General features: G+C 37.8%; 2 protein-coding genes across 7 annotated transcripts in view; one reads left to right on the forward strand and one right to left on the reverse strand.

Annotated features, from left to right (window-relative positions):
• The first annotated feature begins 1,174 nt into the window (after positions 1–1,174).
• LOC139934832 (divergent protein kinase domain 1C-like) lies at positions 1,175–10,005 on the forward strand. 2 transcript variants are annotated; one of them, XM_071929237.1, is made up of 4 exons: positions 1,175–1,200; positions 3,603–3,810; positions 4,026–4,883; positions 6,158–10,005. In XM_071929237.1, the coding sequence occupies exons 2-4, from the start codon at positions 3,667–3,669 to the stop codon at positions 6,365–6,367; spliced, it is 1,212 nt and encodes a 403-aa protein (XP_071785338.1). In that variant the 5' UTR covers positions 1,175–1,200; positions 3,603–3,666; the 3' UTR covers positions 6,368–10,005. The 2 variants fall into 2 exon arrangements, with proteins under 2 accessions (XP_071785338.1, XP_071785337.1); XM_071929236.1 differs by having other exon boundaries at positions 1,198–1,291.
• Positions 10,006–13,498: 3,493 nt separating this feature from the next.
• LOC139934645 (hepatocyte nuclear factor 4-gamma-like) overlaps positions 13,499–17,714 on the reverse strand; it is a 42,088-nt gene continuing 37,872 nt past the window's right edge. For all 5 annotated transcript variants that reach the window (XM_071928961.1, XM_071928959.1, XM_071928958.1 and 2 more), the window contains one exon: positions 13,499–17,310. In XM_071928961.1, the coding sequence (XP_071785062.1) occupies positions 17,000–17,310 (311 nt within the window). In that variant the 3' untranslated portion in view covers positions 13,499–16,999. The remainder of the gene's footprint in view (positions 17,311–17,714) is intronic.

A 17,714-nucleotide genomic window follows, 5' to 3' on the forward strand; every position in this document is an offset into this window, starting at 1 on the left:
CTTTGACAATAACCAATAGTGTCCAGTGTCTTGAAAGAAACAGATATGGGCCGAATTTCATAGCGCTGCTAAGCACAAAAATTTGTTTAGCATGAAATTTCTCCCTTCTTAAAAACAGGAATGCCAACCAAATTTTAACGTGATTTTCAGGACTAGCAAACAACAGCTGAATACCAGTTAGAAAGCAACATGCAACAAATGGAAATTTGGTTGGCATTCCTGTTTTTATCAAGGAAGAAATGTCATGCTAAGCAAATTTTTGTGCTTAACACTGCTATGAAATGGGCCATGGTATGTTTCACCTACCTCAGATATCTTGAGATTTTGGTATATAATTATCGTCAGATAAATTTGTATAAATTTTTGTGTGTTGACCTTATCTTTAATGTGTATATTTTTGTAAGATTGTCAATTGTCAAAGCTAAGATTTTTGTATTATGTTTAATGTATCTTGCAATGTTTTTATGGGATAGTAAATCATTCGGGTTTTTTTTGTGCAAGAGTTTAAGTATCTTAGTTTCAATCGTTATGGTACCCATCGTTCAGATTGTGCATAGATCTTTGGTTGAGATTTTCTGTAGGGAATTTTGAAAGAATATAATTATGCTTATTTTATTTTATAGTGAAACAAATTCATTGATCGTCATTAAAAGTATTTTTATTCATTTTTAGCTTAACAATTATTTGTACTAAAGTGTACGTCTTTGAGGCTGTCAAAGTAAACAAAAACAAATCTTTAAGATAAAAGATATATTTGGTAACAACCTAAAGTAATAATTGGCAATCATGGACTGACTCAAGTGATATTATGAAAATAGAAAAAGTTAATCTTCATTGAATTGTTCTCAGTAGTCGAGGAAACAAATTTCCCTGTGTCAAACCCTCGTACAAAATAACACCTACACAAATAAACTGTATTTTTGTGAAAAAAACCTGTTTTTCTGTCTCTGTTGTTTTGAGTGCGGGGGGGGGGCGTGGACTCATACAACCGAACAGAGTCTGCTTGCAAAAACCTAGACTTGATTCAAGTCCCGTTTCTCGTGCGAGAGGTCCCTGAGCATAACGCGTCGCCAAAAATGTATTTATACATGTACAGTAGAGAGAACAGGTTCTGGCGATGGCACGGATGGTGACTTGAGCCAAGTCTAGCAATAAATCAAGTCACTTGGTGGCGCTCTTCTATAAATTAAAAAGCAGACGGTAAGTTCCTTTTTCATGGATGTTATGACTAGACTTTACACATAAATAATCGAACGTTTCCCACACCTTAAAGTTCCAGTACACAGCATAGGTAAGGCTTGCCGGTTTGTTGTATTTTGGTGTAGACATGTATTCATAAAACATATTCAAAAAAAATGATAAAGTTGAATAGTTCGGGCCCCGTCTGTCAAAAACTAACGTTGCCGTATATCGTAGGAGGTCCTGTTTTCGAGGTGTCCCTAATATCGTGGCAAATCTTTTACCTCTCTGTCACTGTGCGTGATGTAAACAGTCCCAAGATAAAAATTGTGTGGTTTTATTCGCCAAGCAAAGAGTCTCCTCTTCTTTGACCAAAACTTAGAAACGCGTAAGGCTCCACTGGTCATTTGCACTTGTAAATGCAAAAAGTTTGGTATTTTAGGCATTTCTACAAGGTACACAAATATGTCATAATGTTGAGGCCATATAAAAATATTTGCCCACCGAAAAAGTTTCATCAAACGCTATTTCAATTCACAATTCATGATAATCAAAATCATGTGACTGAATGTTTTGCTGAGCATGCTTGAAAAAAAATACCGAGGCTTAAAGAAGCCTGTGCCTTCATTTTCTAATATTTTTGGAGATTTTTATTTTGTAACCCTCGTATCAATACTATTATTTATATTAAAATTTAAACATCAGCTTGTTGATTCAATTATCACTGTTTATTTATACGCTTTATTATAAATATTAAGAAAAAAAAACAGAAAAAAAATAAATAGAAATCAGATTTTGAAGCCAGTAATTATTCACACTTTTTATATTTTTTTAATTTATTTTTATTTTTTGCAAGTTACCATGGTAATTTTAAAAATTTAATAAAAAAATATTTTGAATAAAATGAAGGCAACTGCTGGCTATACAGTCATACACAGAGTCTCAAAGAACACTTGTAGTCACTGCAGATGTTTCTTCCATGTATGGCTTCACCGGGAAACCATACTTTCTCGTTTGCCGTGAAAACAGGAAAAACTCAAAACAAATGGGGCCAGTTGAAGTCATCCAAGATCGGTGTGTGGTGTGAACATTTCAATGTCCATCAAGTTTTAATACATGTTTGCACACTTCGTATTAACAAATGAAGATAATTAGGGCATCGGTTGATATATGGCATCATTATTTTTTTCCCAATTCAAAGAAAAAGGCATAATAGCGTGATAACTGGTAAGCAGAGGATAAATATAAATTTGGACATAATTAAAATTTGCTTCCTTTTTTTTGGGGTGACTGATGAACATTCATCATGATCATGTAGGCTAGGAGTCAATCATCTCTTCAAGATATATGTTCACCATCCCCATGTCATGCATGATGTTCACAGATGTACTGGCAGTGGCGACGACTGCATCTGTAGTCTGTTGACTACTGTCACAGTGTCATTACTGTGCAAAGATTGCCAGTCATCTCGCCCCTGGCAAAGTCGCCCCCTACAAAGTCGCCCCCCAAGCAAGCTCGCTCCCTCCAGGTACAAACTCGCCCCTTTCACAATGTCGCCCCCTACAGAGTCGCCCCCCGACACAGTCGCCCCTGACAGAGTCGCCCCCCTAACAAAGTCGCCCCTTCATTTTCTGTTAGCAGAAATTTTGAATTTATTTTTTGCCAGTGAGTGGCGGTCGAAAAGTGGACAACCCAAATTCCAAAAATTTCTGCTCGTAGAATTTTGGATTCTATTTGTTCGCTTTTGGTCCTCCGTATTTTGTTTCACTATATTGTCTCCATGATAGCAGACGAGCCTCATAGTTCTATTATCTAGTTCTTCTAGGGTGACCCTACTGCTTGAACTATGAACTACTAGGTTCATTCTGCTATCGTTTCCTTTGGTGGCTTGCATGGCGTGTGCGTAAAGCGCTTGCCTCTCACCAAGCTGACCCCGGTTTGATTCCCGGCCGGGGCCGTATGTGAGTTGAGTTGTGCGTTGGTTCTCTGCTGTGCCACAAAGGTTTTCCAGACCATCCGGTTTTCCTCCCTCGGGAAAAATCAAACACTTTCGATCTTTGGCTGTGCTCAGTGGTCATGAGGTTGATGTGGCTGGCAGCCAGAGGCGCCCTTGCATGCCTGCTTCTCGAACACTTTGTAGCCGCGTCCTACGCAGTTCAGCTCTTAGTTATATTTTGTGGTGATGATAGCGGATCAAACTTATAGCTCATACTTCATGAATAATTCACCGGGGTTGAGTTAATGCTCAACTCTCTTGCGAATGTCACAGCAACAACAGAGTTATGATGTCAAATTCACATCAAATTTGCATCGCATTCGCATTCCGCGAAAGTATGAACCGAGCTTGAGGGTGACCCTATTTATTGCAATAACGTTCCTTAGTGGTGACATTTTCTACCATTTTACTTTCCGTTTCTTTACAGTTACAGTGACTATGTCAGGGGCAGATCCTAGATAGCAGATTGCGGAAAAGACAATTCAGCAGTGATGGTCAGATTATCCAGACTGTTAAAATGTCGTCTGTTGCTCCTGATCCCGCTCATCTTTGGGATTTACTTGTTGTATATCAGCCAGAAGATCAACAACAAAAAATGCACCCAGCAAGACTCCATTGATATGGTTCAGGATGTGGTATGTAACAAATCAACTTATTTTTTTTCACGGATCTGCAGTGACTGGAATAATGCCTTGTAAAAATATTTGTATCCTGCCACAACCTTTTTGTTTTGTTATGAACTGAATAATATCTAAGTAAGGAAAATTAAAAAAAAAAACTTGCAAATCAAGAAATACATATTTGGGGTTATTTGTCTCATTTCTACTTTTTGATTGTCTTTGTTTCACAGTGTGATTTGTACGAGAGCAACAAGATTGACGGAAATCTCTGCAACGACCTGTGCAACTCGAACAAGTTCCAGTACGAGACTTGCTTCAATCGATTTGGGGGCAAAAAGGTCATCCAGGCTCAATTAGGCAAGCGTCGAGTCGTCCTTAAATCCCGCCATGCCAAGATTACCGATTACGACCCAATCTACAAGGGAGCATTAGACGATGACAGCGGATCGTTGGATCAGCGCTTCATGTCACAAGAGTCGTTTCGGTTGTTCGTGTTCAACCACGTCCAATCTGTTTTTGGGATCAAACTAGACCTGACCAACGATCAGGTGCTAGACAGGTTGCTGTCTCAGTCCAAACGCTCCTCCAGAATTCTCGACAAGTCGCAGATGAACAGTCTCTGGGCCCTTCTCCAGCAGGACGAGTATACATTCTTCATGTTTTTTCAAGGGACGTCATACTTCCCGAAGATCTATGGAGCATGCGGGCACTTCTACGTGGAGGAGTACGTGCCACCGGGTGTTATTTATCGTTCTGATGCGCAGAGTTTGTCCCAGCGAATCGAGTCGGCCAGCTGGGAACGACGCGTCAAAGTTGCCAAAGATTTACTCGACATTGTCAAAGGTACTGAGTCCGATTTCAGAGAAACACTACATTTATGCGACGTCAAACCAGAAAACTTTGGTATTGTAGACTTTCAAGTGAAAGCAGTGGACATTGATATTAGCTTCTTCGACACCGTCATGGGGAATTTCCTGGAGCAGCCCAAGTGTTCGGAACACAAAGACTGTGACTTTTTTGACTGTCATGGCGTCTGTGATGTTGCGACCGAGAAATGCACAAGACAGAGGAAAAACAATAACTTTCAGGTACCAGTAGCGTAAATGTATTCATGCTTTTTGATCTTGGTTAAAATGTAGGCCATTCTATGAGGTTGGGATATTGTGCAACTTACGTTTGACATTTGACCTCATTACTTTAAAGAGAATTCCTACCGTGCATTTGACTCCAAACTTTCATGTAACATTGGCTTATTGAGAGTGTAGAAGTGTTTGTTAAAGTTTTAAATTGTTAAACAGGCCTGGAATAGACCGATCCATGAAGCTCCGCCCCATTAAGTATTGACCAATCACAAGGCAACGAAGGTCCGACACTAAGGTCCGACATGCGTGCGCGTATGCTTGGCGCGCGCGGCAGAGTTGTGCAGAAAGGCATTGGAGAGGCTCACATGTTCTTGCTGCTCACAGGTGCGTCGTGGGCGGAGCCTTCTGGATCGGTCTATTGTTAAACAGGCCTGCCATGACCTCTGTTGCCTTGATCTTTGGGCCCCTTCAAAAGTTTCCCACAGACCACAAGATTTTCCAATAGGGAAGTGTCCAAAATGAAAATGGCCTTGCCCTCTCAAAGTTGAAATTCCAGGTTTTCATTTCAAGCACACTTTTCTCAAATATGACTGGGAAATATTTCCCAGAAAAAAATGGTTCTTATATGAACTTCTTTTAAAAGTTTTCAGACTCAAATTAAACAATTGATTTTGGATCGAACAAAGAAAAATTGACTAGAGCGGGATTTGAACCAACGACCTCCGGTTTAACGTGCCGGCGCTCTACCAACTGAGCTATCTAGCCCTATGTTGGTGGTCTCCCAATTTTGTCAATATCTTTGTTCGAGGGGTGCCTGTCAGAAGCCATTCAAATTAAACAATTAAACAATTGATTTTGGGGGTTGAACAAAGAATTGACTAGAGTGGGATTCGAACCAACGACCTCCGGATTAACGTGCCGGCGCTCTACCAACTGAGCTATCTAGCCCTATGTTGGCAGTGTCCCTATTTTGTCAATATCTTTGTTCGGGGGTGCCAGTCAGAAGCCATACAACTGTTAACTGCCGTGTAGCCAGGGATCACACCCAAATTACGATACAACCTGGGAAGCGGTAGCGAGGGGATAACCTTAAGGGGATGCGGTTTTTTGTTTCAGATATCAATATAAACTACAAGGGAAACTGACTGGGTAAATTTTGAAATGAAAATTTGATTTTGAAATTTTCAAATTAAACAATGAGGTTTTTCATCCTTCAACCAATCCTGTATTATGCCTTTATTAACGAGCAATTTCCATTTTGTTTGATTTTTCTCATCCAGGCGATCTGCGCAGATGTGTTCCAACAGACGTTGGGCAATCCCGGACTGCTTCGCCACCCACCAGCAAGGATAGAAGCGGAGCTAAAGACCCTTCTCAATCGGTGCATCTTTCCCACGGAAGCAGAGCAAGTCCCTAAGGGCTCCTCCACTGAAACCTTCAGAAGTTTCTACAATCTCCTGACAGAGAGTTTGATACTTGGTGACAGGTAACTCAGCGGTAAGTTGAAATTATCATCGTTTCGACAGCATCTGCAAGTTCTCCATGACATTCTTGTCCCAGTGTTCCTGGTCTGATCGGCAGCAAATTGCGCCACAGCACCTTGTAAACCATAACATGATGCAATCTTAGGATTAGGTCTCATAATTCAAAAACATAGTCCCACATCTTGTAGGAAATACTGTATGTTACCACACCAGGAGCGGCACTGAGTGACGGACATGTATGCTACATTTATATGAGATGCCACAATAGATCAATTGCGTTTGTGCGTATAGTAGGTATTGGATGTAAACAACCACGGCGTACTGCATATAAACATGCGTTAAAAAGACATGATTACTGTTGCAATTTTTGGCTCAAAAAGGGACTAAATTCTCAAAATCACTGAAGAATATTCCGGAGTTTGTAACATGAGACCTTACCAGTGGCTGAACAATGCCAGTAATGAGTAAACGCAGTTCCACAAAATTGGAAATTCCAAGAGAATGTTCACACGTTGTCATGTGTTTGTGCGCGGAGAGTGTGGTTTTACATTGCCCTCATGGTAATGATTTTGCTGCCAATATTTTAAATAAAAATCTCATTAAGAAGCTGCAAATCCCCTTATTTTCACCCTCAAAATATTTGATAGAAGGGGTAGCTGTAGTTATGAGTCGGACCTCTTCGTGATCTCCCTTTCACAGCCCAGCTTCACGCCGTGCACAAATCCACAGCGCGTGAGCTCGCTCAAACCTCAGTTATTTATGTAGTCTAACCATACTCTCAAAAGAAACCTCCTTTGTAGTAGAATACTGGGAATGTCAGATACATGTAGCAAATGTGATTTAAACCAATGTCACAATATTCAACTTTATCAAAAGGGCTCCATTTTAAGTTAAAAGTGTTATTTTTGAAAATACAGCCAATTATGGTCCATCGGTACGAGTCTTCCTATGTCTTTACTGTGTAGCTGTGTTTTTCTATACCCACTATAGGTCATGATCTCATGTAAACATTGGTAGCACAAACGGTTTATTATTTTATACATTTACGATACAATCACCTTGATCATCATCATAATGCCTCCCATGGGTGTAATCTATTTCTAAAATACAATCTCATCCTAGAGCTCTTTGTATCAAATCATCTACAACTAACAAATGCAGCGCCATCTTTAAAAACCAAAACAAAGACCGATTATAGCCAGCTCAGAGTAGGCTTAAGATTTAAGACTGGCTATAATTATAGACCGTGCCATTGCAATCGGTCTATTATTAAAGACTTGGTGCGATCCGTCCCTGGTGTTGTCAGCAGCTGAGTGTGGGTTCGATTCCCGATCATGAGACTTGTGCCCTCTTAGCCATAATTGCTACGTTAAAAGTCGGGAAGGTAGTGAACTCGGCTCTACCAGCCAGGCTCCTAGTAAGTGGATGACACCCATTCCTACATCCATGGGAACTGTGAAGGTGGATACCCCGTTTCAGCTCCAGGAGTGGGTGAGTGGCAGTTGATTTGGGACGGTAGCTGAAATCAGTTAAGTGTAGCCCTTACCTTGAAGCGGTCGAACGTGGCCTTCTCTCATAAAAAAATATAAAAGTTAAGTGGTTTTATGCTGTGTGCCAGTACATGTACATGTAGTACCATGTTTTGGTTCACAGAGTATTAATTTGTAGAAACAAATAGCTGCTTCGTCTTGATGGTGATGGTAGTGGCCTCCAGGGCTTAGTATTCCCTCGCTTTTTTATTGAGGATATCTTGATTAAAGATTAAAGAACTACAGGGTGGTGTAAAAAGAAAGAAAACCCAGTTTTGACGACGACGAAACATTGGTTGTTTGGGCCTGCGCTTCCAACTCGTACAATGTGAAAGAACTGGAAAAGAAATTTTCTTGAGAAAGTACCGACTTTTATACCACCCTTGGGTCCTTCTTTGATTTATGGATATCTTGTCCTTAAAAAGTGTTTTACCAGTAGCAGGATACTAGCCTACATGTACTGTACAAGATTTATACTTGTATGCTTTTTGTACTTGTCCTAGCATTTTTAAGCTAGTTTCTAGAAAAGAAAAGTTTTTGCTCATGGCAACTTAAGAAATATAACAAGTCTAACAAATTAACAGTACCTTTTTAAATGTATTATTTAAGGGCAAAAGCATTATGTTTTGTTCCTAAGATTTAAAAGCAGGGCCCAATTTCATAGCGCTGCTAAGCGGCCGATTTTGTGCTTGCTGTGAAATTTCTATTTCATAGCGCTGCTAACCGTAAGTACACGAAAAGGCGTGCTTACTGCACGAAAATAAATGACGTCACAATGCAAGTCCACGGTAAACGCGCAATATGGCCGCACAATTTGTCTGCTAACCTGTGAAATTCGCTAGGGCTTAAGCAAATTTTCCTGCTACAGTCAACATGCAAATTTGCTTACTGTTAAGCAGCGCTATGAAATTGGGCCCTGGTCTTCTTTCTGTAAAAGTTTTATCAAGTGGACTATGGCAATACCAGTCGTCTTTCAAGCGAAGTGTTTTGTACTGTTTATTTATTGGGTAAATGTTTAATACAACGATTATAATGAAAATCGCCATGTAAATTTACCGTAAGTTTCCTATTCGTATTCAGCTTTAACATAAAGTTTTAAAGACTTTGGGTACTGTTTGTAATACAAAACACAATGTTCACAGATTTACATTAAACTTTCACAGTTTGAAGATAATGATTGTAGAAAGCGTACCTTAAAATATTAGTTGCTGAGGTGCTGTAGTTTTTGAGAAATGAGTAAAACAATGTCATGATAATAGTTTTTACCACTAAAATAATGTTCATCTCATGATTACCGAGGCCAAAAAAAAAATAATTACATTGTTTTACTCATTTCTCAAAAACTACAGTACCTCAGCAAGTAATATTTTCAGGGAAGCTTTCTACTTTCATTAGCTGCAAACTGTGAAAGTTTAATGTAAATCTGTGGACATTGTGTTTTTTTGTCCTACTGTTTTTTTTTTGTCCTACAAAAAGTACATAGACCCTTTAACAGGTTCGGGTTTAAACAAAAATCCTGTTTCAGTTTTAATTTCACTTTGTTTTTGTTCCCACCAAGTGCAAAGAGGTCTCAATAACTTAAGGAGAGCAGTTTTTATCTCTCCTCGTCTTTCTAAAACATGCAATTATAAGATGCTTGTAATGTTCTTACTTTCCAAAGCTATTATTTTTTATCACAGATTCAGTTATTTTTTTTATATATAAGTTCCATGTACATTTTCTAACTCTTTTAAAAAGATTTTATTTGAACTCAGTTATACATGTAGCTGTATAAAATGCAGAATATATTATTATTTCAAAGCAAAACTCAGACTATTTGGCTGCAAAATTTGTTTTATTGCACACAATAGTTACAATAATGTGGCACGGTCGTATCAAAATAGATTATCTCTTATACATATTGTACGAATCATGAATCACCTGAAGTGTGATCATATTTTTAAATTAATCAGATATTATTTGCTGCCCTTTGTTTAAAAAATGCAGACAATTGATTCTTAAAAATCACGGTTATTTCATTGTATTTGAAATTCTGGAAAATACAAGCAGCATTATGGCGGATTGTTAAATTACAATTAAACCAAGTTTTAAAACCAATAAACTGTACAATTTAAAGATGATTCCAAAATGTGTTTTCTTTCAAAAACAAAATAGTATTTACGACAATAAGAATTTGTTATACCTATATATGCAACAACACCCCTCGGGCATTTTACCTGCGTCTTGTTTAGTCACTGGACACTATTGGTAATTATTCAAAATAATTGTAGCATAAACACTTACTTGGTACGAGCAATGGGGAGCTGTTGATAGTATAAAACATTGTGAGAAACGGCTCTCTCTGAAGTAACTAAAATATTTGAATTGAATTCGAGACCTTAGCTGAGGTCTTGAATTCAAGCATCTGAAAGCGCACAACTTGTGCAACATGGGTGTTCTTTCTTCCATTATTCTCTCGCAACTTAGACGAGCAATGTGAGCTCAAATTTCCACAGGTTTGCTATTTTATGCATATGTTGAGATACATCAAGTGAGAAGACTAGTCTTTGACAACTACCAATAGTGTCCACTGTCTTTAAACCCAAATGAATAAGAACCACAGGGTGGTGCTTAAATAAAGAAAACCCACTTTTGACAATGATAAACAGTGCCTATAAGTGCCTTTTAAAAAGACAGTGGACACTATTGGCAATTGTCAAAGACCAGTCTTCTCACTTGGTGTATCTCAACATATGCATAAAATAACAAACCTGTGAAAATTTGAGCTTGATTGGTCGTCGGAGATGCGAGACAACTATGAAAGAAAAAACACCCTTGTCACACCAAGTTGTGTGCGTTCAGATGCTTGATTTCGGGACCTCAAATTCTTCACTTGAGGTTTCGAAATCAAATTCATGGAAAATCACTTCTTTCTCGAAAACTACGTTACTTCAGAGGGAGCCGTTTGTCACAATGTTTTATACTATCAACCTCTCCCCATTACTCGTTACCAAATGAGGTTTTATGCGGATAATTATTTTGAATAATTACCAATAGTGTCCACTGCCTTTAAAGCAGGGTCGAAAAGTTTGGGTACCACACATGACGCTCATAATACAAGTGGTACGTTATTAGTTGTTAAAAAAAACCATAACAAACAGAGGTAGCTATTATCAAATGAAAGCTTGGCATTATAGCTGTGCATTGAGAGAGTTGTGACAACTTGCGATATAAGAAGCAGCTTTTGGTCCCCCAAAACGACTGTTGGGTCAAGCAACATTTATTGGCAGTGGACACTATTGGTAATTATTCTCAGCATAAAACCTTACTTGGTAACGAGTAATGGGGAAAGGTTGATAGTATATAACATAGTGAGAAACGGCTCCCTCTGAAGTGACTTAGTTTTTGAGAAAGAAGTAATTTTCCGTGAATTTGGTTTTCAAGACCTCAGATCTAGAATTTGAGGTCTCGACATCAAGCATCTGAAAGCACACAACGTCTTTCATTATTATCTCGCAACTTCGAAGACCAATTGAGCTCAAATTTTCATAGGTTTGCTATTTTATGCATATGTTGAGATACACCAAGTGAGAAGACTGGTCTTTGACATATACAATAGTGTCCAGTGTCTTTAAGCATAAAATACTGTTTGACAAATTTCTTTGCCAAGCAAAAATACTATTCTGTGCTTAGCAATTTGAGGGCTTACAGGCTTAATGAAATTGGGCCCATGTCACAATTCTCTGAAACGCTTTTGTTAATAACTGAAAATGTTAAGGAAAGAAATTAGCAAAATAAGGGCTACAGTTTGAGAGAAAAAAATGCATAATGTACAAGCGGTTAATGTTGAAGAGACTCTTTCAAATTGAACTGAAATGGCCATATATTGGAAAACGCAACAAATGAATCGTGTGTAAACATTTGGTATCTAAGTCTACATAATATTGAATTCAATCAGTGTAAAGTAAAGATCAGCTCAGAAAAATTCAGTTTTTGTGATCTACTCATTTTCCAATAGATCTTTTAAAAATGGAAACCAATACCAGTCTCTAACCTTATGTTCAATAAGTGTAAAATGCTTTGTGTTTGATACCTTTCGAGTTAATTTTATGTTGAATAAAAATATTTTTCAATGACGTCACACTTCAAATCAGGCATGCAACTGTAACTTTACCCGAAAAAAAAGAGGAAATTACTAAATTTCAATGATTTTGTATAGTATTTTGAATGGTAAAACTGAAATAAAAAAAATAAGAGGAAATCAGTTTGATCCGAGGAAAGGTTGCATGCCTGTCAAATACACAGTCTGTTCATTTATTGTACAGAGAATTTTCATGATTTTTACCTTTTGACGGGCGCAGAAATTCATCTTTGGAATATACAGTTCCATTTGCTTTTGTTTGATACTGCCATGTTTCAAATTTTGCTCTAAAAGAGTATTAAATAAATTGACAAATTAACACCATTTTCATTTGAGGTTAGAGACTTGATTTTCCGCCCCCACTCTCCTTATTTCGGTCATAAACAGAAAACTAGGGCATCACAAAACTCAACTTGACACCCTCTTTAAAAGTTAATTATCTGGGGTTGTTTTAGAGTTGCAGAAGACCACTTCCGGCCAATCCTAGATCAACATTTCTTTTTTTTGTAATGTTAAGCACGACAATTCATCAGGTTGTTCAAGTACTTAAATTTACTTGCATTTGAGTAAGTTTTGTTTTTTTTCTTTTTACGACAATTCACACAAAAATATTTACACCAATAGGCCTACTAACTTCTACATGTATATGCCACAACTTCAAAAATCTAAAATTTCTCTAAAAATTTGAAAATATTTACACATACCTAATTCAGACAATTCTTAAAACTAAAATATTACACAGATATCCATTGAATTATAGATACAAATATTGTTTACAAACAAATTCTCCATTTCAACCTTTTAGAAAAGTCTTTTGCTAAAATATACAACAATCCCCAAATATATTTTGCTTATTTTACACAAATTTGTATGGAATGATTCCAATGTTTTTTCAAAATAGTTTTTAGTAAAATAGTTTTTCGTTTTGAGCTGGTCTTTGGTATTTTTAATAGTCAATGATGAAACAAAAATTAAACATTGGCTGGTGAGATTACGATCTGAAATTGGGTGCCGTTATTGAATATAAAATTTATGAAGAGTAAATACATGTTGTTTGGCTTGTCACTTTTCAATCAAAGTCAAGACTGAGATGAGAGGTAGGTTTGTGGTGTTCCTCATTAAAGGAACACGTTGTCTTGGATCGGTCGAGTTGGTCTTTGGAAAGCGTTTGTAACCGTTTTTTATAAAATGCATATGGCTGGAAAGATGTTGTAAAAGTAGAATACAATGATGCACACAAACATGCCTCGAAATTGCACGGTTTTCCTTTTACCTCGTTGACTAACACGGTCGGCCATTTATGGGGGTCAAAATTTTGACTCCCATAAATGGCCGACCGTGTTAGTTCGCACAGTAGAAGAAAAACCACGCAATTTCGAGGCAAACTTGTGTGGATCATTGTATTCTACTTTTAAAACATCTTTCCAACCATATGCATTATATAAACAACGGTGACAAACGCTTTTGTTTTGACCAACTCGTCCGATCCAAGGCAACGTGTTCCTTTAAGTGGTGTTTACAATGTTTTTAATTCAATTCAAATACATTTTGTTTGTTCTGCTTGCCAAATGCTTGGTTATGTAAAGTATCCACACGCACAAGAAAAAATTCCCTGCTATCCTGCGAATTACGCTTGACGTTATAAGCATGGAATTCCCTGCCGGTAAATTTTCAATGAAAACACCTTTAGAAGAGGTCGCAGAAGATTTCTGCGTAGTTAACCTACTGCGACCATGCTGTTAAATGCTATACAAACATCACGGATAAAACTCCAGTTGGGAATCCATGGTAGAATTACACCAAAGCCCGTTAAGGTAACTTTCTGCATGGCAGTAGAAGAAAAAGCCCAATTTGAACACATTTTAAGGGTCTATGTACTTTTTCGGGACAAACAAACACAATGTCCACAAGTTTACATTAAACTTACACAGTTTGAAGATGATGATAAGTACAAGAGAAATATTTTCAGGGAATCTTTCTACTATCATTATCTTCAAACGGTGTAAGTTTAATGTATGTTACACGTTGACAAATGGAAGCAGTTGGAAATAGTTGTTTTGTATATTTTGTGGTACACTAAAATATAGGGCCATGATTTGCTGTTGTAAATAGTGCTAACGCGAGCTGCTACTGTGTTACTGCTGGGGCAAGCGCTACTGGCTACTGTGCAGCAGCTACAGTGTTGAAATGTTGTAAATAGTTCGGACAGGTGGGCAAGTGCTACTGTGCAGCAGTAGAACTTGCAATGCAAGCACAAAGGCTTTTTGTTAGGGGCGGTCCTTTGTTTCCTTGGGGCGTTGGCTCTCAGGAATGTCTTGAGAATTTCACTGGTATGCTTGAGTGTAGATAGTGGTGGTGGTGTATATGAATGGGAGAAAGTGAATTGATGTGCAGAGTACCAGTTCTGAAGTGAGTGTGGTGATGTGTAGGAAGTTGGGGCTATGCATTTTAAAGTTCTGCTTCCGTTGCTACAGCACAGACGTTAAGTTCTGGTGAGGCACAGAGGAGGACTGAGCTCGACAAATTGTAAGTTACTTTTAATTATGTTTATGGAGGAACCCATTGGATTGAAGTAGTATGTTTCATTCAATATAAAGCATTTTGTAAAAGCATTTTTGTTTGAAGCCATTGGACCCTTTCGGTTCAGAAAAAAAAAAAAAGTTCACAGATTTACAAATAACTTACAGGGTTTACAGAAGGCTATGGGGAAAGACTTCTCTTGAAATATAAGTCCATGAAACGCTTTACTTTTTGAGAAGACAGCAAAACAACGTAACTTCTAGTTAACGAGAATTACAGATTTATTTTTACCACATGTCATGACACGGCGTAAAGCGCGGAAACAAGGGAGGGGTTTTCCTGTTGTTTTCTCCCGACTCCGATGACCGATTGAGCCTAAATTTTCACAGGTTTGTTATTTGATATAGAAGTTGTGGTACACGAAGTGTGGGCCTTGGACAACACTGTTTACCGAAAGGGTCCAATGGCTTGAAACTGTGGACATTGTGTTTTGTGTTACAAAAGGTACCCAAATCCTTTAAAGAGTCCTCTGTAGGGCTGGATCCGGGTTAGTGTTAAGGGTTTTGTTTAGGGTAATTAAGGTTTTAAAGTAGGTGTCACTGCAAATCTACATCTCATTTTAACTTCAAAAAACATTCTGAAAGTCAAGGCATAATTTTTGGTAAACTCCAATAGCAATTTGGCATGAAAAATGCCACTTGCCTATTTGTTAGATATAATGTTTGGTTTAATTTACAATAAGACTTAAGTACTGATATTCATTTTGCAATAGATATTTTTAATCACACTTGTATAAATTAATAAATTATCAAATATTTGGCATGGATTTAACACAAATTGTGTTTTATAAATATTATTATAAATAATCACACACATTTGACTTGATTTGTTACTTAATTAATCATTTCAGATAGTTACACACAATTAAGGCAATATGTTTTCATGGAATCATTATTATACAAATGGCAATAATAAATTATACTACAATGAACGGCAAATAGATTTTGCAGTTTATTTCACAACTTTGGCTAAGAATACACATGTGATATTGTCCGCATTGTTGGAAAGAAGAAAAAAAATATGCAATTTTTTTTTTAAAGCCAAAGTTTCTCTTTTACTTACTTTCTGCCCTTACGAATTCTGCGCTTACGATCACAATTCCCCGCTTCAAGCAAGCGTCGGATTTCTGCGCTAGCCTTGTAAGCGTAAAATGGCTATTAATGTGGAGTACGCACACACAGAAGGCAAAATACGCTGCTAACCCGTGAAATACGCTTGCCACAAACATAGAATTCCCTGCTTCCATAAGCGCCGATTCTGTGCTTACATTAAGCAGAGCCATAAAATTAGGCCCAGACGAATTCAACATTCCTGATAAAATTACTGTGACAGTTTCCATTTTGCTGTTTTCTCAACAAGCACAAAATGTTATCAGCCAAAACTTTCACATGAGACTTTGTTGTATCTCAATCGATAATTTGGCTTGTAAATCACCATTATGTCGACAAAACCCAATCTATGACCTTTTAGGCTTTTCATTGTTGTGGCATGCAGAACTTTAAAAGATTCGCAGTGGCAATGTAGAAAAGTAAATTTGTTAACAATATGTTATACTCGCAGAAGCGCAAATTAAAGTCAATTGGCGATTATTTAGGGAAATATAGAATTAAAAAATGCCATTTTTGATACACGGGATGACACACCGGTAAATTTCTGCATTCATTTTCTTCAATTTTTTTATTATTTTTTTTTACAGTGAATCTTTATGGTATCAATTCTAAAAATGCCTCATATTGAGGTTTGGCAACTGGAAGTCCACATACTAATTGGGTGGAATTCGAAACCCATAACCCCACTTTTCTAGGGCAAAGAGGCCCTGGTTTGATTCATATAATGAGCAGTGGATACCATAACAAATTAGATGTAATAATAGCATCAGGCCCTATTAAAGAATAATATTGGGACCAACTGCTTTTCGTCCCATCAGAAGGATGTAAAGCAATGGTCTTGTTTTTAAAAGGCCTTCTCTGCAATCAAAGAGCATTATTTTATGATTATATATCTCCATTTCTTTAAAAGACTGCATTGCCACTCATGTACCATCTCGGGAGGGCCTGCGATCGAGCTGAGACGTTACTCGTCTTTCCATCCCTATGAGTTGCAGGCGAATAGGCGATGGATCATTCAGTGTTTTCGGGCCAACTCTCTGGAACACATTACCACGTAGGCCCTCTCCAACAGTTTCTGCTTTCAAACGCAACCTCAAAACTTATTTATTCTAGTGTGTTATATTTGCTATTGTTAGTGTGTAAAGCGCATTGATCATTTCATTGGAATTGCGCTATTTCATAAGAGCTGGTTTTATTTTATTATTATTATTATTATTATTATTATTATTATTACCATTAATCTTAAAAATAATAGTAAACTGAATTCCGTTTAAAACGGAGGAATCAAAATCCCTGCAACCTACACGGCCTCCTGCTTGGGTAGATGTATCGGCACCGACACCGATCCCTGTACTTGCTGACCTGCTGCTGCTGCAGCTGCTGCTGCAGCTTGTGTCACCTGGGTGCTGCCGGGACTATTGACGCCCAGCTTGTAGTTGTCCATGTGGGGACTTGACACTGCGGCTGCTGCGCTGGCTACTGCAGCAGTCAGAGAGCTTGGGGTGCCTGGGTGGCTGGTGTGACCATTAGCAAGGTGTTCGGTACCTGGTGGGAGGTGGGTGCCGTGGGGACCAACGGGGGTCTGCTGCTGGGCTGGGTCATTACTTGCACCTATAATAAAATAGATGACACTCCTTTTTTATTTCAAATATCTTTTTTACACATCATATAAAACTTTAAAAATCAGCAATTATGTCCAATCCATGATTAGACTTAAACAAAAACCAAGTTTAGCGTCCTCTCTTCTTTAAGAAGGAAGGAGGAGCTTTTTAGTTTTTGGCTGGGCTATTTTTTCAAAATTAGTTGTTTTCCTCTGAGATTGTTAAAACGTGGCCTCTAAAAAGGAAGTGGTCGGAGATGCCAAGCATTATTTTTTTTTTTTTTTTTTTTGGTGGAAAATTTGTGAAGGCTTTGTTATCTATCATGCAAACTATAGCTATTTGAGTGGCCAGTCAGTAAGAGGGTTGACTGCATAAATATGCTTTCACCATGGCATCGTGCATCTTTCAAACACA

The sequence above is a fragment of the Asterias amurensis genome, chromosome 3 (assembly GCF_032118995.1).
Source record: "Asterias amurensis chromosome 3, ASM3211899v1".
NCBI lineage: Eukaryota > Metazoa > Echinodermata > Asteroidea > Forcipulatida > Asteriidae > Asterias > Asterias amurensis.

Coding starts and splice junctions, on each gene's coding strand:
- LOC139934832 (XM_071929237.1), top strand. CDS start 3,667: ATGGTCAGATTATCCAGACTGTTAAAATGTCGTCTGTTGCTCCTGATC. Junction 3,811..4,025: donor TTGATATGGTTCAGGATGTG/GTATGTAACAAA, acceptor TTTGTTTCACAG/TGTGATTTGTACGAGAGCAA. Junction 4,884..6,157: donor GGAAAAACAATAACTTTCAG/GTACCAGTAGCG, acceptor TTTCTCATCCAG/GCGATCTGCGCAGATGTGTT.